Raw genomic sequence first — 23,997 nt, 5'->3', positions numbered from 1 at the left:
ATACAAAGAATGAAAACATATGGCCTTTCTGATAACCCCAGTCAAATGGAACAAGGTAAAATAAGTAAAGCAGCATATGTTTCTTTGTGGGTTGGGTTTTTTTTTTTTGCCTGTTCTCAGCACAAAAATGAGACAGTCCTGTTCCTTCATCCAGACATGATCCAACATGCAAAGACAGGAACAGGTCAGAATTTTGTATGGATTTATGCCAGCTGAGGACTAGCCCATACACCTTCATTTTAACAGTCCCCCTGCTTTTTCTTTAAAAAAAAACAAAACAAAAACCCCCACAATTTAAACACCTTTGTAGTCATATAGGCTACATCATGCAGCCTTTTTACAAAAAGTACAGCAGCAAATTCATTTTTCTGCCATCAGTCAAAAGACTCCCAAATAATAAGCCAACCAGATGTCTTGGGAAAGAGACAATCTGCCCATAATCAAGACTAAAAGAGAACCAGGCTCAGCCTCATCTTCCACCTTCCCAACTCAGCCCATGGGTTAAACGCAGAGAAACCCTTTCTAATCTCTCACATTGACTGCATGTTTCTGTTTCAGGAAGGCAAAGTGGCAACACCAATGGACACAAAACCAAGAACCCCCGGGTTGCTTCGTGCAACTGGCATCCTACAGTTGTCAACAGAGCAACTCCGATTTGAGCATTGGAAGGGAAAGAGGGAAGGGGGAGGTTGAGAAGGGTCTGCGGACAGATACATGCTCAGCTACATACTGCTTCACTCCTGAATCTGAAGTATACATACAAAAGTCAAGCTACAGATGAAAATTGCTGTTAGCATCTTGGCAACAAAACCAAGAGACTTTTAAATAAGATTTGGAAATTATTCCTCCTCTTTGGGTTATGAACAGAATTGCCCGAAACATTGAAGCTTTTAAGTTATCATTGTTTTCTGGGGACCTTCTCCAGCTGAAATAAACTTAAGCTTTATAGCACACAGCAGCATCTAGAAGAGTGCCAGGAACTCTTTGCCCAGTGACAGAAGTGGCTGTTGGAAGGACAGCCTCCTCCCTCCGGGGGGGGGTTTGAGTTGCAGTCTCTGCTTGTCCCCAACACAGCTCCTCCCTTCAGAGCAGCATTAGGCCAGCTGTGCCATTTTACTGGAATCCAACGGGAAAACCAAGTCTGCAGAGCCAAGACTTCCTATGAGGCCATTCCTGAATCCACCATAAGCTTCTAATCCTGTAGGCCTGCTCCTTCTGCAGAGGCCCCTCAATTCCAGCACTACCCTACACAGAAGTTGGCATCGTGCAGGCTCACTGCAGAGACCAGAGTGAGGGGCACTGCAGGAATCAGCCTTTCAAGCAACAAGAAGGTGCATCTAAGGCAACACCTCAGCTTCACCAGGCAGCCCAGCTCTTATGCTATCACTCAGGGGCAGAACCAGGCTTGAATTCCTACTTTTAAGTTGCAGGTTAAGTCCTTTGACTGTGTAGGTGGGGGCCTGAGGCTGTAGATAGGGTAGTCATGCTGCTGTATGTATGGCTCAGCCTGTACTCTCTGCTGGGAAAAGGCAAGAGGGAGAACAGAGCTGCAAGGAAGAGTTATTCAAATACATACATCCCTTATAAGCTGCCGCTCTTTTGGGCCACATTAACAACCATGTAACACTATGGCCACAATTGGTGGCTGCCTTATTGCCATGTGTCCGCTGACTCCAGACTCAAGGGACAGACAGCACATGCTTCTGAAGATCCCATGGTTGCAGTGGTCTCTGCACACCAGCTCTTATATTGGTACTAGCACAATAATTAATGCACATGGAGTAAAGATTTATTTAAACCAACATTGCCTCTTGTTAAAAGATTATTCTACCCTCTAAATTACAATATCATTGCAAGTCAAGTAATTGCTGTTTAAAAGTCCCCTCCCTAAACCTAACTTGCCTGGGAAACAAGATTTGAGAAGCTGGCAGGAATGGATCAACTTCAGCAGGTTTAGCCTTTCAGTAACAGATGCTTCCCCCTTGCTCACCCAGATCTGCTAGAGCCCTTGGAGTCCTCAAAAGGAGAGCAGGATCTCTTCTGAGATTCCAAGCACCCCAGCCAAGCTCTCCCAGGGCAGCTATAGTTTGCAGGGGTGAGTGAAAGCAGCAGCCCAGGTCTGGTTCTCCAGGTACTCAGAAGGGTTGTTACTTAGCATCTCCAAAAAACCCCAACAGCCAAACCCCAATAAGAAAAAAAAAAAAGTCTGTGCTGACTCAAAGTTAGCACCATAAAGTAGGTGTTGTGTTTAACGTTTCAGTTATAGCTGCTGTTGCAGGAGTTGGTTATTCACTGTATATCTTGCTAGCTTCATCCAAAGCTAGAAAGATTTATAACTTTATTATTCTGTGAATAGTCTGTATAATCTCCATAAATACAGGGGACTAAAATCCTGCATTAACTTACACCCTCCATTATTCTTCCAGCTTTACAGAGACTGTAAGGAATGTGAATCAGTGCAAACTGAATTTAAAGTGTTTTAAGACATAGATAGCATCATGAACTGGTATTCCCCACCACCTCTATTCACAGTATAGGTTGTGGTTGTTTTTTTTATTTTTTTAAATGAACTAGCACTCTTTTTTTATTACAGCATTATATGAAATATATTCATGTATTTTCAGAAATAAATATATTTATAACATGTAAGATACTGTATAGTTCTCCACTCCAGGATACATTGTAATACTAGCATAAGAAATTTAATAAAAGCATCACTATTATGATACTTGTTTTCAGGTACTTTATTAATGAACACCTGGGTTGTAGTACAGCAACCACCACACATTTAAGGTTTCAGGTGAGCATAGCTGGTCAAGAAAGGAATTGTTTACCTGCAAGCTTTTGTTCTTTTGAGGCTGGTGTTGTTCTAAAAGATCCAGAGAGCAAAGAGCCTTTGGAAAGTTCAGATACAGCCAAACATGGATGTTCATTTTGAGCAGTCCTGTATTAGGTGCTGTTGCTGGGCTGTGCTTCCAAAACCACAGAGTGGGCAGACATGGCAGGGCAGCACACATCACTTCCACAGGAAAGAGTGAAGGCACCAGGGACAAAACATGCTGATATTCAGCATTCAGGTTTCTTTCTGAGTATCTGGATTCATTAGCAGCACCACACAGCAGCCTCCACTGACAGGTGCTGGCTGTCCTCAGGGCTGCTTTTCCTCAACTTCTCTTTTGTTCACAGCCCACAGCACCCTCCTGGGCAAAGCAGCTTTCCTTCATCTGCAGGAGCCTAAGCCAATGCCTACAGCAACACACAACACCTTTAGTTCAGCTTGTACAACCAGGCAGTATGGAGGGAAGCTAAAGAGGTTGCTGACACAAGAAGTCACATGCAGTTACTCAAAAGAAAGTAAAGGAGAAAAGTCAATGAGACCCAACTAAAGAAAGTAGAGGCCTAGGGGAAAAAAAAAAAAAAGAGAAAGCCAGAAATCACCTGTGAAGGAAGAAGGGAAAGAATACACTTTTGCAGAAGAGAAAATTGCAAAACAAAGCAGCAATGAAAGCCACTAACACCCCAGTGGAAGAGGAAAACAGGCTAGGAAGAGGGGTACAGCACACCAGAAGAGGAAACCTCTGTGTTGCCTAGCTTTCACCCTGTGCTTCCCACTGCTGCTGCCCTTCCCCTCCTGCTAGGGACCAAATAGCAAGCCTTAAGCACAGAAGGCTTCCCACAGAGTGGATAAGGGAAGTAAGTTCACTTCTCTGCCCACCCACCTCCACTTACCACTGCATGTGCCCTACACTAAGCAGCAGATCCATGACAGCAAGATCCAGCTCTGCACCAGAAGGGACTGTCCCTGCAGGAGAATCTACCTGAACCCCAGAGACTACATGCCCAGAACTCCCTGCCACTTTGGGATGGTTCAGCAACCCCATGGAGGGCAGCAGGGAGCAACTGGGCAGGGACTCTCCTCCCCAGACCCTTCAGCCTCCACACAGACATCTAAGCTCTCTACGCAAATATCTTTGTCTGCCTTAATGTGGCATGGGAAGACTCCAGCAGCAGCCAGGAAGGTGTTTAGATCTTGGCTGGCACACATAGTTAAGAGCAGTGCCAGAGCACCCTGCCTAGTGTAGTGAAAAGGTGTGGTCTATATTACTCCTCTAATTGCCCAGTTAATTAACATTACAGACAGCTGCTAAAGACTTGTTATAAGGCACATTGAGTTTACACTCTGCTTTCCCAGACAGGGCTTCACCTGCAACACGGACATATAGTTGCCAGAGGCACTCCCTAAAGGAGGAGGCTGTTCGACCTATCTCCAGCTGATGATTTCTCCAGCCTATGATCTCCTTCACTCTCACACCATACAACTTGGAAGAGTCTTATCTTCTCTTCTTCTGATTAGATTTTAAAAGCAGGCAAGACTAAGAGCACTGGATATCCTGGAAGTGGCAGTTCTGCTAGAAAAAAAAACATTCTAAGATGATCCCTGAAATTTCTTGTTGGAGTAAGAAAGGAATTAAAAAGAAGATCCCAGCAACTGTTAACACCTTCAAATCACACAGTATGGACAGAAGGCAAGTAAATAGAACAATATTTGCTACCTCAAGTGAGATACTGTTCAGTTCTTTGCTTCCATGCATATAAGAGCTGCTGTTCCCCTTTAAAGGCTCCTAAGCAGTATGATTAAGACTACTCCCCAGTTAGGGGGAAATTTCTAATCAAGTCAGGGGGAGAGAAAAAGATATTTTTACTTCCCCTCAAGCATACTTGCTCAAGGACTACCCCATCAGCAATAAGGGGATCTTCATGTGAGTGCAAGCACCAGAGCTCCCCCAACCTGGGCAGGAAGAGGGGGTGGAGCCCCTTTCCCCCTCCACCATCAGGAGTGGTTTGCTGGACTGTTTTTGCCCAGGACCTCAGGAAGCTGAGAATGATCCTGCTCAGCTGCTGTGACTGACCACACCACACTGAGATGCTGCTGATGCTCAGAACAGCAAGTTTTATTTCTCATCTCAAAAAAGCACATCCATAGCAGTGTTATGCCAACAGTCGTATCAAATTAGCTTTAATCCAAGAGCTTTGAAGACTCCTGTCTACTCTTGCATGAAGGTTTAAGATTAATCTTTAAATCAAGTTTGATTTTTTTCTTGAAGTTCAAACCACATAGGCCCTTTGATTTTTTTCAGTTGGAATGAAGTTTCCCCTGTTCTCATCCTCCAGAAAAAAAAAATCCCACCTGCCCTTTTTTGTTTCCAGAGCAAGAGAGGTAGGTTCATGTACAGCATCATTAAGGCAGCCCATTTGTGTAGTGCTTTGCCATACCTGCCTCTGAGTCCTGCCACATAAGCACAGACCTGGCTTACCTAGTGAGCTCAGGGGCAAGTGGGCAATTCCCAGCTCCCCTGCACAGTCGAATACCAGCTCCGCAGCCCTGAAGGAGAAGCGGCTGCAGGATTTGCTTTTAATTAGTTTTGCTGCACTTCTGCTCAGTGTTTGAGGAGCCAAGGTAAGTACTTTTGAAGGCCACCTTAGCCACTGACAGAAATGCAGACACCACCCAGCATCCCTCCTGTCTCAGTGTGCAGCTTCCCAACAGCCCAGGCTGTGACAAGGGCTCCCTCTTGACAGCAGCAGACAGTTAACACTAATACCTGAGCACAGTGATAGCCAGAAAATGAGATGGATTCAGAGAAGCAGCATTTGGAAAGCACTCTCACAGCCATCAGGATAATTTTTGCCTTGAAACAAAGGCTCACAGCCAGGGTCCCCAAGACATACCTATTCAACCCTATGTGCCCTAGGCCAGCAAGGAGCCCCACAGACCAAGTGGGTTTGACAGCCACTTTATTGCAATACATTGATTTCATGCATTACAGGCACCTTCCTTTGCCACAGCACAGCAGCCACAAGCACCATGCAGAGAGCTGCCCCAGCTGCAAACCCCAGAGCCCAGGGGGCTACAGCATGCACAGCTGCTCCTGTGAGGAAAGAGATGCCCTAGTTAACACTCCCCCAGTAAGGCACAGGGATGCCTTAGGGGCTCAGTCGTTCTGCAGGAAAGACTTAAACCAGCCCCCTTCCCCAGCCTGGCTGTGCTGGCACACTTACCATGGCCATCTTTGGCTGTGTACTATCTTAGCTCATCCTGGAGGAAAATCACAGGACCTTTGCTGGAGGCACGGGGGGCACTGTCCTGAAGAAGATGCACAGCACTCCTTTTACCCCCTACAGAGCAATATGAAGGTTTTAGGTGAGAAGTGTATAGCCATGAAGGTCAGCGAGCTTTGTCCAGGTCAGCTTCTCAACACATAAGAAGCTGTGAAGACCAAGCCTTTCCTGTGAGTCAACAGAGAATTAAGAGCCTATGAAGACCTCTGTCTTTTTGGCATAAGGGCAAGGGCCCTTCCTCAGTGGAAAGGAAGCCTTGTCAGTGCCTTGTCAAGCTGGCCATGGCTCAAGGGAAGTAGTCCATAGACTACATGTCCCTCTACCTCCCAGCTTGGAGGCTAGACCCCTGTTGCGCCTTTGGATAGGGAAGCAGGGAGGCTAGGACACTTACTGGCTCTAGCAGGACAAGTGGTGGTGCAGGACACCTGTACAGACTGGTGGCACACTGAAGTACTGCAGTGCAGGAACACCTAGAAAGAATGGGACACAGCCTGGAATCACTCAGGCAGTATCTGTAGACAGGTGATATCCCAGCATGGTGCATTGACCCTGGCCAGCAGCTAAGCACCCATACAGCCACTTCCTCACTCCACTGACCCTGGCCCAGCAGGTTGGGGAAAGAAAAGAAAGAGCAAAAGCAAGAAAACCTGTGGCTGGGGAGATAAAGGCAGTTTGATAAGTGAACAAGAGGGATGAAGGGAAGAACAAAATCAAAGCATAAATGATGCAAAGGCAATTCACCCACCCCACTCCCACAAGCAGACTGATGCCCAGCTAGTCTGAGCATCAGCTACATTGGAAGACAAAATCCTCCAGTACTTATTGCTGAGCATGACATCATACAGCATGGAATATGTCTTTGGCCAATTTAGGTCAGCTGTCCCATCTGTGATGCCTCCCAGGTTCTAGCCTACCCCATGCCTACTCACTTGGCATTGAGAAACAGCGGAGTGAGGAGAAAAAGCCTTGATGCTGTGCAAGCACTATTCAGCAAATGGCTAGAACATTGGTGTGTTATCAACATTGTTTTAGCCATAAATCCAAAACCACAGCACCATATGGGCTGCTGTGAGGAAAGCTAACTCCATACCAGCCAGATGCACTCAGTCACAGAAGGGACAAGGCAGAAAGGTTGCTTTGCCTTGCTTCACATACAGGCTGCAGCCTTGTAGCCCCCACTGCAAGGCAGCTTTGATACTTTACAATACACCTTCAAACTTGGTCAGATTTGGCATTATAGCACTTCTCCCTGACACCTGGGACACAGCTGTCCAAGCACCACTACACTGTGACCACTGCTAGGTAGAGCTGGGACCAGTTCTGGGTATTAATTGATCCCAGGAGCACTAAGCAAACAGTACAAGGCATGATGAACTTCATGAGCTTCTGAGCAGTTAAGTCACATGAGTTTCAGAGCCCAGATGCTTCCCAAGTACCAAAAGCTATTTCCGTCATTTTGGCCAAGAAATTTAGAGAATATTGATTAGCATAGTTAGACCACACACCCTAAGCTAGTTCAAGAGAACAGCTTAGGCAGCAAGCTAGTACTTGTTTAAGTAGATCTACACTTTCAGTAGTGTCACTTTCTGTCACACCCCTCCAGTGGTGCATCTTACCTCTACCACATTTGTCTCAGGGAAGGGGAGGGAGAAGTGTTTCTTGCATCAGCCTCTCCCCTTCTGTTTCAGGAGGGGATTTTGCTAGTCTTTGGGCCCCCTCCCCTCCACAAGGCAGCCAAGAGTCTCATAGTTATGAAGTGGTTCTTATTGCTCATACATGTAACTTGTCCTCAATAGGAAGCTAAGCAACCAGGACAGGATCTTACCAGCCCAGAGAGCATCTCTTGGGAAATAGAGTCCACAAAGGTGAATGTGTAGAGGGTGAAACACTGGTAATGAGATGGGAACAGTAGTCCTGAGGCAAGACTCAGAGGCACCAGCTGTGTCTGATAGTTATTCCCTGCATAAGGGCACCTGAGAAGGAGAGGTCAGCAGTGAAAAAAGTGCAAGTCTTGCCCTGACCCAAAGCTATTTACAAGTCACTCACCCATCCACCAAAACAGGCCACTGCAGCTGTTGCTGGGGATTGATACTTGGTGTGGCCCAGCAGTGGTGCAGGACCAAAACTAGGTCTGTGTCTGTTCTCTGAAGGATCTTGACTTCTGCATAAACAGGGTCTCTCAGTGTCTTCACAACAGGATAGTCAGTATAGTAGGAAGTATAGCTTCCATCTGGGACAGAAGAAACCTAAGAGCCATTTTAGAGCAGGAACAAAACAGAAGGGGGCAACCTGAGAGCATCCTTTATAGCCATGTAAGTTCCCACCATGGCAGGGAAGCAGCAGTGCCAGGTTCACCCATCAATACTCCCTTACTACTCAGCAGAGACCAGAGCCCTGCACCAAGAGGCTTGAGCAAGTCCTACAAACCTCTCATACCTGAGGCAATACGCAGCTCCAAGGACAGAGGATCTGGCTGGGACACAGCAGGGAGCATTGGCAATGTGAAGACCTGAACACTCAAGGGAATGAAGCTCCCAGTGATGGAGTATCTACAGTGGACATGTAACCTGGTGGGACAGGAAAACCCCAAATCAAACAGATAAGAAAGGAGATAGAGTGACCTTTCTCCAAGATGGCAATGTAATATCCGCTTTAATTAGTCATATCCCCAATCTTTCCTTCAACACTTCCTTTTAACAAATACTTGGAATTCTCTTCAGAGTTCAGATTTGAGTCTGCAGAGTGTCAGCGATCAGCACCAGCTTTATTCCCACTAACTAGAGAAATACCAGTCCCTAGCATACTCCAGTGCCCTGTAGGGAATTCAGAGCTTGTGACAAGCAGGAATTTTTCTAGTGACGTTGAACACAGTGGCACCCAGAAATACCAGCCCCAGGGTAATACCTGGAAGTGCTATCCCTAGTGACAGAGCCAAGGCTCCCAGTCTTCACATCCCTGGATGCCACCAACTCATTCTCATATATGGCCTGGTCTCCAGTCACCTGGAATGACAGACCAGGCACTGTTGCTGCAGTAAAATCAAGCTGGATTAATGCCATGCTGGAGAACAGTATTTGGCCTCTGGAAGTCTGTAGGGTGCCCATTAAGTAGTCAAAGCCATGTCAGGTTGTTCCAGGTCTGCAAGCTCCTGCTAGTCCAGCCTAGTGACAGCTACAGATCTCACCTGAAAAGTGGTGCCACAGGCAGAGAGCAGGAACTGGTACACAACAAAGGCATTGTTTTTCATGACAGGGACACAGCCAGTACTGTGTCCACTGGTCAGTTGCACAGAGTCCAGGATAATGGGTGGCAGGGTCACATCCCGAGAGACAGCAATAGAAAACTGGCCATCTGGTGTGCAATGAGCTGTCACTAGAGGAAAAGATATAATCAGTCTTGAGCTCAGGGAGAAGAGGGATGGAAAGGAGGCTTGAACATCACAGCAAAGACAAGGCCAGCAAGTCCTGCAAGTTCTCCTGCCTGTAACCCGCAAAGCAAGTGCCAAGCACAGCAAGACAAGTGCAAGCAGCTCTAACAACAACACTGATTCTAGCCATAAACCCAGGTCTGTTGCAATATACATGAATGGGCTGGACACTTCAATGGGACAGAGTATTCTTAACAGCCAAAAAAACCAGCCATAAGCCACCTGAAGAACTGGTACACACCAATCCTGCTCTGCCAGGGAAGTGAGGAATCCCAGTTTGCAGCTCCTCCAGGAGGAGGGGAGGACAGTTGCTCACGCTTACCTGTGTTACCAAAGTAACAAGGCTTCACCCTGTCCCTAGGGTCATAGCAGCAGCCTCTCACTTCACAGTCTCCCTGGCTGATAGGCAAGGAAGCACACAGCAGCCGGTCTTGGCTGAGGACAGCAGAACAGACACTACTGCTTGGAGCATCCAGGGCTGGAAGAAACAGCAGGAGTTTGCAGCTAAAGCACAAGAGAAGTGGGACAAAGATGGAGGACACTGGTGGAAGGTGTCCTGGTGAGTCTGCATACAAATTAAGGGAAGTTAGACTCAGATGACAGTCAAATACATGGCCTGGAGCTGGCATGGAAGCCTGCTCAGAAGAGACCTGCGTTTCCCTGGAACAGATACTCCCCCTGAAGCCATGTACAGGAGACTGGACTGCATGGGATCTGTCAAGATAAAGTGTTCTGGTTCAACTGTGGTAGTCAGGAAAATCATTGTACCTAGTTTCTGGCTCAATCCCTGAACTTGCAGGGACTCATGCAGTCAGAATATGTCTAGGAGACACAAGGAACATTCACCTGCTGACCCTACAAAGGAGCCACAAGTCCTCAGCAAGTTGGTGGCTCCTGTGTCCAAACCCTTCTCCAGGGAGTCTTCTGCACAGCAGTAAGTCCCCCTTCCCAGCCCCCAGACTGACTAGGAACAGTAATCCTAAAGGAAGGGCACTCACCACCACAAGACACAAGCAGGGTTTCCCAAGGAGCTGTCAGAGTCTTACCAGGAAGGTCCACAGGGCACCTGAGCAGCTTTTCTTCATGAAGAGCCTTTTGTCCAGCAGCATCTGTTCCTTCAAGCCCAACCAGCATGAAGTAATTGCCATCCTGGGGGAGAGCCACACCAGTCAGGGCAGCCAGAGCAGCAGTAGCCACACTCCCAGCAGAACCCCTAAGGTCACTCACCCATTCAAAGATGTAACAGCCAGTATAGGAGACTGATACTTTCCTGGAGCCATCTGGAGTCCCAGATACCAAAAGCCCACAGTCAGAGTTATTCTGCAGAGCATGGGCTTTCCCCTCAGTATCTAGGGAAAGAGGACACAGCAGCAGGAGCTTCAATATCCCACATTGAAGATGGGGTCCACTACAATCCTACCTTTCTGTAGGAAACAAGGCCCTAGCCAGTATCAGGGTCTGGGCCAGCAGGGGTGTGGGAGGGAACCCAACAGCCAAGACCATCTAGATCCAGGCACAGCACTCCACCAAAACCCTTGACTGTTGGGTGATATAAACAGCCCCCTGGTTACGCAAGATGCTGTGAAGCTGTTAGACAGCACTTCACATCAAAACCTGCCCCTTTCTCCTCATTCCAGGCATACCTCTGCACTGTGCAAAGATACAGCAGTAAGAAAGCCTCTTGACACCACCCTCACTTACCCCAAGTAGTCAGCACAAAGGAACCATTCCCTTCCCAGCCTGGAGGTAAGGCGAGCTGCAGACTTTCCTGGCCACAAGCCAGCAGGGTGGGATCAGAAAAAACACTTCCCTGAGCTCCCACAACAAAAGCAAGGGGACCAAGAAACCCCCAGAAGAGCATAGCTCCAAATGTAGCCCTAGGCTGTCCTGCAACACCCATCCCACTCTCTTACTAAGGACCATAAAGCAGCTGTTCTTAGCCTAGCCCTTTTAAATTGTGGAGCCAGCTGGATCAGAAATTCCTGAAGTGTCCAGGTGGACCCAGCCCAGCAGTTTAACACCTTCTATTGCCCTCACCTGGCCCTGAACCCATCACAGTCTGCTTGCACCCTTTGAAGAAAACCACATGGCAGGAGCTGCGCTTATTTCAAGATATAGGCCTGTACTCATACCCCTAAGCTGGGAGGAACTCATCTGTGCAATTTACTATAGAGCCCCAGGAGTGTCTTCAAACCCTTTTTTCTCACCCTGAGTTCTTTCCACTGCTGACCCATCCAGGACATCCTCCTGCTTTTCCCCATGTACCCTACTGCTGCTCTAATTGCTCATTACACGTCATGAGTACAAGAAGCTGAGTGACAATGCTCTTTTGCTCTTTTAAAGGTGCCACTACTTCAAATGCCAGACACAGGGCTCCAACATATAAGCACAGGAATAGCCCTCCACATGAAATCTGTGCAAAACTGTGGAGCTCAGGAGGCTTTGCACACCTAAAAGGAGGTGATTCCCCTCAAACACTCCTGGCTGTGGACTACAGCCCCGTTTGTAGTGTGGTTGTGTGGGGATAGCTGCAGGACTGTTCCAGGCCTGGCTGCCAGGTGGCAGGACCATATGCTCTGTGGGACTCCCACCCCCAAAAGCTGACAGGTGGGCCCCTAAGATGGGCCTGAAACACAGGGAAGGGGAGCCTCTGTGATCCCAGAGAAAGCTCTGCCTGCCAGCACCCATTGCCTGCCTGTAACTGCACCGTGTCTCACGTAGAGCCTTCTCCCTCGCCGCACATCAGGCTACAGCACCCACACTGAGTAAAAGCCTTATTGTCCATCTTTCCACATAGATGTTTCTGCATTCATGCAAGGGAGGTGTGAATATCTTTACACTGTTGCAGAGATGATGTACACATAGTTTGTGCATGCCTTTTTGTGCTCTACTTTTTGCAGTGGGAGCACTGGCGTAGCCTGTGCCATCATGTTCTTTTGTAATCCGCTTATTTCTTTGGGACTAGATCATCACACATATCCCAGCATGATGTGTGGGTTAGATGAGTAGGATTTCTAATGTTGACCCTTAATAATGCACTTCCATCGGTGACCACCCACACTTCTGCTCTCAGCAGACCCTCCAGCTCCCAAACATCTGCACAGCACCATGCAGCAAGCAGCGTGCTCGCCAGCCAGCCCTCATCAACAGGCATGGGTAGCAGCTGAGTCCAAGGGAGGCGTTTTCATCTGCTCTTCCACCTTAGCCCACAGCCCATCTTTCCTCTTGCTGCGATCCCAGCCAGCCAGATGAGTGAAGAACGTCACCGTGCCTACCCTGCACACTGCTTATTTCATGCACCAGCCAGGAGGGCTGTTCCACAAAGTACAAGACCTTTCCAGCTGCTCTGCACAGCAGGGACTGAAGCAAATGGACCTTGACAGGCTGCCTGCATGGCTGCTGTTTGAGCAGTGCTCAGAAAAAATCTGCTCATCCCAGTGCCTGCCAGGGCACTGGGCAGCCACGTTGGAGAGGCATCCGGGGAAAACATTTGGACTTTAGCAGGGAGGGAGGCCTCATCTCTGTAGAAGCTGAGTGTTGTGCCAAGACAGCTTGCCCCAAATTCACAGCCACTGTGTGACTGCTGAATGCTTCATTTGATTGTGTTACCTGCTGATAATTGGGTAAACAATAACAAATTTTAAAAGTACTTTGCAGCTACAGAGAGATAGTTTTCATTACACTTTAACTCACCAATACTTTGTTTATGCTGACAGGAAAAATGTCTACACATACTTGAAGAATAACTCTATGTGAAACAACACTGGGAGTGCTGTAGATCCTCCAAGCAATACCAGTGCTGAGAATGGTTTCAGGTCCTAACTTCTACACACACGCTTGACAGCCATGTTGAATGATGTAGAGATGGGAGGCAAGTGAAATGAGCCTGAAATTCATGGAAATGAAATGCTTGGTTGGAAGAAGTTGTTATAGGCAGTGGAAAGCAGCCTGGCTGAGAGGAAACAAGCAGGTCTCTCTTGCTCGCAAACCTGGAAAATCCTCGCCTCCTAACAATTTTGAGCCTGGGACACTGGGGCAGATGTAGTGGCAGTGTAGGAGTTGCCCTGGCTGTAGAAAGCTCTCGAGACCTGTGGGAAGAAAAGGAGGTATTAAACACCACCACCAAGAAGTGCTGGGAAGAGGAGTACAAAATGCCCTGCACATTGTGGGACTGCCTCCAACAAGATAGATGTGTGTCTGGTCTGTACCCTGCACCATACATGGTACAAAATGGCAGTACACGGAGGAGTGACTCAGTGAAAACATGCCTCCACAGAAGCTGAATGGCATTTTCAGACAGCAGGGATATCTGCACCAAGCATCCCAGGGATGAGGAGTGCTGGCTGCACAGTGGGCAGGAGTGGCATTTAGCAGTGCCATCTTGTGAACCGAGGTCCAAAAAGAGAAGGCGCAGGCAGCAAGCCTGCAAGAGATTCTACACAAAGATGACAGATTTTCTTCAAGCTTGTGCTTTATTTTAGAAAAAAAGAGGCAAAGCTACAACACTAGTAGCCTTTTCTTTTAATATCCCTAATACATGCCTCCAATGAACTTAAAACCAAAGTTCCTGGGGAAGATGGAGAGGAGGGGATTTCAGCCTGGCCTTCCTGGACTTCCACATGGATGGAGAGGACAGACCAGCCCTGCCTCCTCATAGCATCTGCAAACAGAAGTGAGTACTCAGAAAACCCTTGGACATTACTGTTACATGAAAAGGCCCATGGTTTCCCACAGGGAAAGGTCTGAGTCACTAGTCTTATGGGTTTTCCTCCCTTGTAAATCCCCAGTGGGTCTGCCAGGGTGGTGGAAATATTTGGAATATAATGATTTTATCCTGATACAAATTAGAAATCTTGAAAGTATTCCTAGTTCCAGGGCTTTTGCCCAAAGTATGTTGCAAACTGTGAAGTAGAGCTGAGAAGTGAGCCCTTGTTCCCAGGAAGAGAGAACTTTACAGGGAAGGTGGTAAGGTCATGAATGCTGGCAGCAGAGAGGCCTCATGTAGCAGTGCAAACTCCCATGAACTCCAGTTTCACCAGGTGAAAGTCTCTAGAGATACATGAACTTCCATGAACTGCTCTGGCAACATCTGAGCTGATGCAGAAGTTTAGGCCAGCAGATCAGCAACTAGCCCAGACTGGCAACTCAGTTTTTCCACCAAAGTATCAAGCATGGGTCTTTAAGATATGAAATGAGATTTAAAAAGAACAACTAGCAAATTATTGCACCTATGCAAGAGAGTGAGGATGACTTAAGAACTCATAGTGGAGATACAAAAACTTTTGCAAGGGATGGAGGCCTTCACTAGCACCTCTGAGCAACGGGGAAACTCCCATTAAGGCACTGCTGCACAGCAAACCCAGCACACTCCAACGAAGCACCCAGTTCACCCGGGCCCCTCACTAATTCCCACCAAGTCCTACATCCCCCTATCATCACAACATCTTCTGCTCAGTTGGATGAGATCTGTCTGCCTGCAAAAATGTCATAGCTCAGGAGAGCATATGGCCAGACTGAGCAAACTGAGCACAGGCAGTGCCACAGCCCTGACAGTTCTCTCTACCTGCCTTTGCCACTGCTGTTGGGACCTCACAGGTACACAGCCCCAGAGCAATCTTGGGCTGGAAGCTTCCAGCTCTTTTTGAAGTTCTCACAACACGCCAGACATGCTCTGCAGCCTCCCAGAGCACCTCTGGCCCTCCCAGGGGAGCAGTTCCTCATATCGGAGTCAGACATCAACAAAACAGGACTTGTGCATGCCAGCTTCCAGCGGGAGGTTAGGTGGGCTTCTTTGGTCATTGCATGTGCAAGGACTAGTTGCCAGGTTGCACTAACCTATACCCAGCCCCTCACAAGTGAAGCTCTGTCTCAGCTTGGGAAGCCATTCCCCAGATATCCTCTCAAGTTCTTGATTTCTCTCTTCTCTACCTGCTTCTTTCAGTCTTCCTCTCCTCTAGGAGACCTTGAAGAGGTCAGAGTCCCAAGGTCTAGGCCTCTTTTCTTATGTCTTTATCTTCTGTTTCCCAGCAAGTCCTTTCTTGTCTATTGTGATGCCTGGAAACATTTCTGTCCTTGCTAGATGAGTGTTTTATACTTTCCTCTCTTGTGAGGCCAGAGACCCCTAGGGAGAGAGACTGAAGCAATTGCTGTGCACTGAGGAGAACATGTCAGTATGTTCTTTGGCATATTCCACACAGCGTGAACTCCACTGATAATGTCAGGAAGACTTCAGGAAAAAGCAAGAATGGCTCACCCCACTGAGAGCTTGTACAATCAATACCGAAGAACAGAAAATCCAAATGGCACTGAAGTACTTGAAAGATGCTCTCGTGACAGTGAATTTTTGGGAGCATCTCAGTAGAAGAGTGTGCCTCTAGTGTGATCTCTTTAACAATGAACTTTAGGTGAAACAAAACAAGTTTTATGACCACATTATAAATTTCTTAACCTCTGCTGGCCTCTGCAGTTGTTTGAGATAAGGTGTGTCTTCAATGGCCAATTAACACCAAGAGAAGTCCTAGTTTCATAACACAGGGCAGTCTAACAAGTGATTGACTGGTAATATTGACTAACTCAGCCACATGATCCAAAACTTTTTGTTGAGCTAACATAGCCCTTCAGTATATAAACTTGGGCTCCAGCAGCCAGTCACACCCTCCTGAGCCACAGAAGCAAATGGACTTCCTGGGAGCAGCCACTGTTGTCCTCCTGGTTTGCATTGCTTGCCTGCTATCCTTCACAGCATGGAGCGGGAGGTCTGGAAAGGGGAAGATGCCTCCGGGACCGGCTCCTCTTCCCATCCTAGGTAATGTGCTGCAAGTGAAACCAAAGAACCTGGCCAAAACCCTCCAGAAGGTAAGGCTACTTTCTTCTTCTTACTTTCTTCTGCAGGCAAGAAATGTGTGGGACCTGTGCATTGGGACAACCTGTGGCCATAGCTTGATGAGTGGCAATCCCAGAGAAGCAGAAAAGTACTGGGGGTCTCAGCTGCTCCCCCTCACTGCTGTTGCCATTGTTGTCCAGTGCCTGATAGCTGGGAACCCTCTCCACAACCACATTTATCATGAGAGGACCAAATCTTGATGTTGCTGGTCTGTGAGGCTGCACTGCCCACAGTGGGATGCAGCAGCAAGGCCACTTTTCAACTCCTCCTCCCTATCTGCTCCATGGCCATGTTCTCTTTTGCATTTTGACAGCTCAGTGAAGAGTATGGACCAGTGTTCACAGTGCACTTGGGCTCTGACCCAGTGGTGGTGCTGCATGGACACGATGCAGTGAAAGAAGCCTTGGTTGATCGCGCGGATGAGTTTGCTGCCAGAGGACACATGCCAATAGGAGACAGGGCTAACAATGGATTAGGTGTGTTTGCTGATCGAGCTCCTTCTGAGGAGAAGGGAAGGGCTGAGGGTGCGTTCGGCAGATTAGAGCTGGAGTGTACCATGCATGAGAGAAGACTGCGGGGAGTGGGTGGGTCCCACCTGGAGAAGGGAAGGCAGAGTGGGCTGTAATTGCTGGCTTCCACTCAAAGAGGGTAGCAGAGAAATGGAACCGGATTCATCTCAGCGATAGGCAGTGAAAGGGCAAGCGGCAACAGTCACCAGCTGCAGCAAGGGAAATTATCTGCGGTTATGAGTAGTGAATTGTTCACAGGGAGGTTGGGTATGTAGTGGAGAAGGCTAAAAGCAGGCAGTTGGACTGCAGGACCTCTAGAGATTGCCTCCAAACCACACTATGACACTACCACGTCAGTGCTCTCCCAGGGACAGGATTCACTGTCACCATGAGCCTCAGTTCATCTCACACCCAGCACATCCAAGCCAGGTCTTCCCTCTTCCTCTGCAGGGATTGTTTTTAGCAACAACAAGGAGTGGTTACAAGTCCGGCGGTTTGCTCTCAGTACTCTGCGCAACTTTGGAATGGGGAAAAGGAGCATTGAAGAGAGGATCCAGGAGGAAACTGAGTACTTGCTGGAAGAGATCAACAAAACAAAGGGTATGGTTCACTTTTAATACAGCTTATGTTTGCAAAAAAAGGACTATATTAAGGAAGCCCATGTCTTCAGCATAGAATTGAAGTTCCCATGTGTTTGGTCCATGCACCAGCTACCCCTCATTACAAAGCAGTAAACAATTCTGTAATAATGTACTATTCTTTTTGGAGGACCTTTCTGTGTTACTCAGAGACTGTGATCTGATATTTCCACTAACAACCAGAGCTCAGGTTACCCACAGCAGCCATAAGTAGCCATAGTTTGGGTTTGTTTTTTTTTTTATGGTTTGTAACTTTTCTGAAATCACAGGAACACCTTTTAACCCAACCTTCATGCTGAGCTGTGCTGTCTCCAATGTCATATGCTCCATCATCTTTGGGAAACGATACGACTATGAAGACAAGAAGTTCCTGGCCCTGATGAGCAACATGAACAACATCTTTGAGATGATCAACTCCCCATGGGGACAGGTACATTCAGTAGCCATATCACAGTGGCAACATTCCCCCAGGGGAGCAGGAGGCCTCCCTCCCAATGAAGCCCCATTTCAGTCTTCTAACTAGGACCCCATCAATGCGTTGCTGCACAGGAGGGTATTCATTCAAGAGCAAGAAGCACCCTCACCAATGGAGTTGGCTTTGCCAGCTAAGTGCAGCTTCCCCTTAGTCCTGAATACCCTTCTTCCCCACCTTTAAGGTTCCTACTACTACTAAGCAAGCTCCAACCACCCTGTCAGACTGCCCAGCCTCATAGCCCTTCTGCTTGGCTCACTTGAGAGTGTTGTGGCCTTCCTAGGCTTTTTTGCTAATATCAAAGGATGGGGCAATGGTCATGCTAGGGACCTTCCTGTTTCTTTCCTTCCAGCTGTACCAGATGTTCTCAAAGATCCTGGATTACTTGCCTGGCCCACACAACAAAATATTCACAGAATTTGATGCTCTAAAAGCCTTTGTGTCAGAGGAGGTGAAGATGCACCAAGCCTCCCTAGATCCCAGCTCCCCCCAGGATTTCATCGACTGCTTCCTCAGAAGAATGCAGGAGGTAAGGAGACAGCATGCAGCCCCAGCGCATGTGCAAACATATCTACACTGAGCCCCTTCCCTCTCCTAAGTAACAGAGACATCGGGATGACCCCTTCCCAGGCGGCTGACCTGTGCAGTGGGAAGACACCAACGATACCCCAGATATTGCCTGTGCTAGAGCTTATAGCTCTGTGTCTGCACATTCAGCAGCCACTACCTGCAGCTGCTTGGACAGCCAGACCTTCATCTGCTCTCACCAAAACACAGGGACATTTGCAGTCTGGTCTTGCAGTTCTTTCACCAGAAAGCAGTTGGCACAGCAAGGGCAAACAGGCAGCTATGTACCATTCGGTGCACAGCTTGAAAGAAGGTTGCTCTGGGGTTCAGCTTACTGCACAAAGATAGCATTGCAATGTCCCAGATGGCTGCTGCACCTTAGCAGAGAAATGCAACAGCTCTAGGCAAAGGGGAAGGCCTGGGATGACACAAGAAAGGGCCACTTTTCTTAGCTCAGCCAGAGAAACAGCTCAGCCTTTTCCCTAGGAGAAAGAGCATCCCAATTCCAGTTTCCACATGAAGAACCTGATAACCAGCACCTTCGACTTGTTCATTACCGGAACTGAGACAATTAGCACCACTGTAAGATATGGGCTTCTGCTTCTTCTCAAATACCCGCAGATGCAAGGTACCAGTCTGTGGCCTCTTCCTCTCTAGCTATTCCCCTGGGCTGGGCGTGTGTCTAACACCACATCCTTCTTCCAACGTTTCTCCTCTCTCTCATATTTTACCCAAAAGGGCAAGGTCCTTGCACCATCACTCCCCAGGGTGGCCGTTAGAGATCCCTCAGCTTCACTGGCATCATCATCAGCTGCACTCCCCTCACAGCCAGGGACGCGACTGTGTCCACATCTTTATCTCCCAGTTATACACACATTAGCCAAGTCACCAGGAGGACATTCTTTGCATGGGCCACAGTGGAGCTATGTTCTAGTCCACACCAAAACCAACATCAATGCTCCTGTCATCTGTGGACAGCTTATGGAAACCTGTTTAGGTACGTTTGATTTTATTTACCCATTTTATGGTTTGTGCCTTTCATGACAGAGAAAGTTCAAGAAGAGATTGACCAGGTAGTGGGACGATCACGAAGACCTTGTGTGGCTCATCAGACCCAGATGCCCTACACAGATGCAGTGGTCCATGAAATCCAGCGCTTCATTTCCCTCATCCCCATGGGTCTCCCTCACACTGTGACCAAAGACACCGGCTTCAGAGAGTACGTCATTCCCAAGGTTAGTGGGCAAGCTTCTTCAAGTTCAACAACAAGGTGGCAGCATGTTTGCTCTTAGGCTGTCAGTTACAAGCCAGAAGCTACAAATGCTGTAGCCTGACCTCGTTGTCACCCAGCCCTTCATGAAGATTTTATCCTGAGGCTCCTGTAGCTCACTTGCAATCCCTTGTTCCCATTCCATGGGCCGACTGGAACAGTAGCTCTGCCCAACACCTTTGCTCACTTGCTCTGCAGCTTTACCTATCTGCAGAAACACAGTGCGTTAACAAAAAAAAACAACCCCAGATCAGTGACTCCTCACACAAAAGGCAGCAAAGCTATGGAACTGCTCACCACCATCCAGGAGAGCCTGTACATGTGCTTGGATGCAAAGTCAGTTGGTGGTTATTGAGCACAGAAAGCCCCTGAGCCACAAAGTACTTGAGGCTATGTTTGCATTCAAGGGAACAAGCAAAACCTGTTTGCTGTTCTCACACACTTCTTGAGGCAGTCACTGGTGGCCACTGCCAGAGGCAGGCTGATGGGCTAGAGCAACCCACGGCCTGGCCTGGCCCATGGCAGCGATGCTCATGTTACATACTGTCTTCTAGGTGACCGTGTACAGCAGGGGAACAGCAGCACACAGGCTGTTGGCGTTTTGATTTTCAGCTGCCTCTGTAAAATCAAAACGCAGGACCCAGAGAACTGCTCAGCTTCCAGCAGAGGGCTCTTGTGTCATCACTGCTGGATTATTTATCCCACCCCCACATCAATGGCTGGTCAGGAAGAGGGAAGGAAGCGGATCGTGGCAGGAGAAATTTGCCAGGAGAGGGGAAGAGAGCTTCACTTCCACAGCTTTGTGTGCTTTCGCTTTTGGGGGCTCACAGAAAAGAAGGAACGTAGTGCATCTACAAGTTCATTATTGTGAAACACTAAGAAAGAGGAAGAATTAGGTGGGGTGTCCCCAGATGACCTGAGCAAGGTGAGGATAAATGGTCTGAAAGTGAGAGGGAGCATTCAGGAAAAGCAGCCAACGACTGTCCCTGCTGTGACATCTAGCAGGGTCTCCCTAAAGCTGCCTCCCCAGCGGAAGGGTCCCCAAAGGCAAACAAAAGGCACTGGTAGGGCTGTGCTGGGAAGTTCAGTCTTAACCTGGCAGGCAGTCGGATCTAAGTGATCTAACTTGTCTCCGCTTCATGTTGTGCTCTTCTTGTGTTACCTCAGGACACCACAGTCTTTCCCATCCTCAGTTCTGTCCTCCATGACAGTAAAGAGTTTCCAAACCCAAATGAGTTCAACCCTGGACATTTCTTGAATGACAATGGCACCTTTAGGAAGAGTGAGTTCTTCATGCCCTTCTCAGCAGGTAAAGCACAGGCTTTCTCTCTGTTGATGTCCTCCTCTGGTGACCACCCTGCCCTTCCCTATAACACACTCTCCCTCTTCCCAGCGTGGTCCCCCTAGTGCTTCCTTGGGACTCACTGCTCTCTGGATAACTCCTCCCTGCTGCTCCCTTCCCCAGCTGCATCTCCCATCTTGTTCAGGCCTGGTGGCTTCTCAGACCTCCTACTAGGAGGTGCCAATGTAACGACATGAATGGGACCCACTGACACTTTCTAAAATACCTGTCACCTTCCTATACAACCACCAGAGTCATCCTTAACCAACCTGTCTTTCTGTGGTAGCTCTACTTTTCCCCAGCACCTCTTAAGTACCTCTCAGGCCGCATGCAACCACTCACCTACCAATAGCTCCAACCCTCTGCTTTCTCACCCGTGCTTTATGTCACCTTGCTCTCTCTCATCTTGCCTCCTGTGATGCCTCCTCCATGTTTAAGACTTCTACTCCTGTTCTTCCTTCGCACACCCAGCCAAACTGCTAAGGGTCTTTTTCTCCAACAAACTCTTCTCTTGCAAATGTCCTTAGTAATCCTGACAGTCATCTCACTGCTGTGGCTGTATCCCGTAAATAAAGCTGTGCAACACATCTGCTTAGTACAAACTCTAGTCTACTCAGCAACACCTGTTGAGTGCTATTTGCTGTTTTCACTTCCAGGCAAGCGAATGTGCCCTGGAGAGGGCCTGGCACGCATGGAGATATTCTTACTCATAACCACCATCCTGCAGAACTTTACCTTGAAGCCTGTTGTCGATCCCCAGGAACTCAACATAACCCCAATACTGAGTGGGACAGGCAATGTACCTCCTGCCTACCAGCTCTGTGCTCTCCCCCGCTGAAAAGCACAAAACCTCTCTCCACGGTATCCTGAGCCTGGCTACTCCTTTACATCTCCCTTACTAAAACCAACAGCAGAAGCATTGGCTCACCTTTGCAAGGCCTCCAGGAAGGCAACCCAAACACAGAGTAGATACATGCACAGAGTAGACACCTTCAAAGACTCCCAGAACTGCTCCGCTACATTGCAAGGAGGCCCTGGGTGACGTTGCAGCCTGTGCACTGACGCTCTGTCCACAGGTTCATTGAGTGCAGTGACTGCATCAAACAGCTGATTTTCTCATAAACATGGCTCGCATGGCTGCCCATGACCTGCTTCTCCCACAGCACGTGTTCCACCAACGGCAGTACGCTTTGCAGATGGATAGCGCTGCTTGTGTGTATGTTAATGACCCAGTAAAGAAAAATCTGTTTATGAGGATTTGAGCCATTATTTTCTTTGGGTTTGGGCAGCACCCACATCTGCTGTTCCACTGCGGAGTAGGTCCACAGTGCCTGTGGCCAGCACCGTGTGGGAAGGGCCCCCACTGCTGCTGGGCCTGTGGCTGGCAGCACACTACCTGTGAGGAATCTCATGGTGTGTGATGGGAAGGGGGTCCTGCAGCCTGGGGGCTATCAGCAGCTCTATCTGCCATTCTTGGGGCTGCCAGTCCTGCTGCCCACAGCCAGCCGAAGTATAGCTGCAGCATCCCTTGTAGAGGAGAACACTCCCCCGCCCCCCCAGTTCAGAGGCTGAAGTTCCAGCTGCCTTCATCCCCTCAATGGGACTCTTGGCTGCTCCTGGGGGCTCCTCTCATTTCTCAGGCACACTATGCCCCAGCCTTTCCCCAAACTGGGAGCACCTTCCCTATGGCTCCTCTCTGTCCTCCTCCCACCAACTCCCCGAGGCCTACTGCTCTCCCTGAGTCATTTGGAGCACAACCCTGCCTGTCACTGTGGCCTCTTGGCATCCCCACACGAATCAAGATGGGGCTGCTGAGGCCTCCTGCCTGAATCACACTCCCAGCCCACCTCCCAGCTGAAATGCCAAGGTACAGAAGAGAGAACAGCGTGATAGAGAGGCCATTGTGGGTAAGGAACAGCTGAGAACGAAGGGGAGTTGCCATCACAGGGGCTAAGTTCTGCAGCTGGAGTTGCATTCTCCTTCCAGTTTTCTTGGGCATATCACTTCATCTCACTTATAGTCTGGACTACTCCTGCCAAATGAAAAGAGGAGTGCATGCTTGTCTTTGCAGGCTGTTGCAAGAAGTACACTCAGGCACCTGAGTGATGAGGACTCCAGCCAACTCTCCAGCTGCTCTTATCTACCATGAGTATCACTTCAAGGATTTAGATGTTATTGATTAAAATAACAGATGTTATTTATTAAAATTTATTAGGAGGACAGCAAAACCATGCCTCCCAGAGAGCTTGGGTACTCCAGGAGAATCTCATTTTGCTTCCACATCTCAGAGGCATCATTGCAAAAGTCCTTTCCCCATTCAAAGTCTCTGTCCTGTCCTCCATAGAATTTCATGTATGCAGAAAAAGAAAACTCTATTGATCATAAACTGCAATCGTGTGACCCCTGGTGTCTAGGAAAAGGATTGTGTCTGTTATTTCTGGTCCCAGCCACTATTTGGTGCTTTTCTTTCAGTGATAGGGTGGATGGTTTTCATAAATGGATTCTACCAAAGGTGGCTCTCTTCTGGGCTTCTTTGTCTTTGTGGGCTTTGCTTGTATTTGGATGTCCGGTTTGCAGTGGTTGTCTTGATCTTCATTTACATAGATATTTGTTGTGCCCTGCATCATGGCCATATAAAAGTCCTAGAGGCAAAATACAATCTCTGTGATGGTTGTCACAAGGTACTTAGAGACCTTGTGACTACTGCAGAGAATACAGTATGCAAGAATTCATGCCTCTCTCTTTGGAAATGTTTGGCAGTATTTTGAA

At 48.3% G+C, this 23,997-nt stretch overlaps 2 protein-coding genes across 3 annotated transcripts; one reads left to right on the top strand and one right to left on the bottom strand.

The window, feature by feature from the left end:
* Positions 1–6,082: 6,082 nt before the first annotated feature.
* ZP4 (zona pellucida glycoprotein 4) lies at positions 6,083–11,447 on the bottom strand. The gene is made up of 11 exons (XM_010567734.1): positions 11,249–11,447; positions 10,775–10,896; positions 10,594–10,696; positions 9,870–10,025; positions 9,305–9,492; positions 9,025–9,122; positions 8,557–8,687; positions 8,167–8,350; positions 7,946–8,093; positions 6,512–6,590; positions 6,083–6,177 (listed from the first exon to the last, which is right to left on the bottom strand). Exons 1-11 carry the CDS (start codon positions 11,445–11,447, stop codon positions 6,083–6,085), a joined length of 1,503 nt encoding a protein of 500 aa, XP_010566036.1.
* A 4,756-nt stretch (positions 11,448–16,203) lies between these two features.
* LOC104831888 (cytochrome P450 2C8-like) lies at positions 16,204–22,485 on the top strand. 2 transcript variants are annotated; one of them, XM_010567732.1, is made up of 9 exons: positions 16,204–16,402; positions 16,744–16,906; positions 17,390–17,539; positions 17,847–18,007; positions 18,402–18,578; positions 19,103–19,244; positions 19,664–19,851; positions 21,054–21,195; positions 21,885–22,485. In XM_010567732.1, exons 1-9 carry the CDS (start codon positions 16,223–16,225, stop codon positions 22,064–22,066), a joined length of 1,485 nt encoding a protein of 494 aa, XP_010566034.1. In that variant the 5' UTR covers positions 16,204–16,222; the 3' UTR covers positions 22,067–22,485. The 2 variants fall into 2 exon arrangements, with proteins under 2 accessions (XP_010566034.1, XP_010566035.1); XM_010567733.1 differs by having other exon boundaries at positions 16,319–16,402; positions 17,847–18,016; positions 18,411–18,578; positions 21,885–22,066.
* The last annotated feature ends 1,512 nt before the right edge of the window (positions 22,486–23,997 follow it).

Source organism: Haliaeetus leucocephalus, unplaced genomic scaffold, assembly GCF_000737465.1.
Source record: "Haliaeetus leucocephalus isolate CR32 unplaced genomic scaffold, Haliaeetus_leucocephalus-4.0 Scaffold229, whole genome shotgun sequence".
Lineage (NCBI taxonomy): Eukaryota > Metazoa > Chordata > Aves > Accipitriformes > Accipitridae > Haliaeetus > Haliaeetus leucocephalus.
This window is presented reverse-complemented; position numbering and strand designations above follow the sequence as displayed.

Bases quoted from the DNA above. Each gene is read 5' to 3' on its own strand.
- ZP4 (XM_010567734.1), bottom strand. From the start codon at position 11,447: ATGGGTGTTGCAGGACAGCCTAGGGCTACATTTGGAGCTATGCTCTTC. The intron at 10,697-10,774 runs GTGAGTGACCTT...GCTCTCCCCCAG, and splicing joins GCTGTTACATCTTTGAATGG to GATGGCAATTACTTCATGCT. The intron at 8,351-8,556 runs GTATGAGAGGTT...CTTCTGTCCCAG, and splicing joins GGAGCTGCGTATTGCCTCAG to ATGGAAGCTATACTTCCTAC.
- LOC104831888 (XM_010567732.1), top strand. From the start codon at position 16,223: ATGGACTTCCTGGGAGCAGCCACTGTTGTCCTCCTGGTTTGCATTGCT. The intron at 16,907-17,389 runs GTGTGTTTGCTG...CTTCCTCTGCAG, and splicing joins CAGGGCTAACAATGGATTAG to GGATTGTTTTTAGCAACAAC. The intron at 19,245-19,663 runs GTACCAGTCTGT...CTTTCATGACAG, and splicing joins CAAATACCCGCAGATGCAAG to AGAAAGTTCAAGAAGAGATT.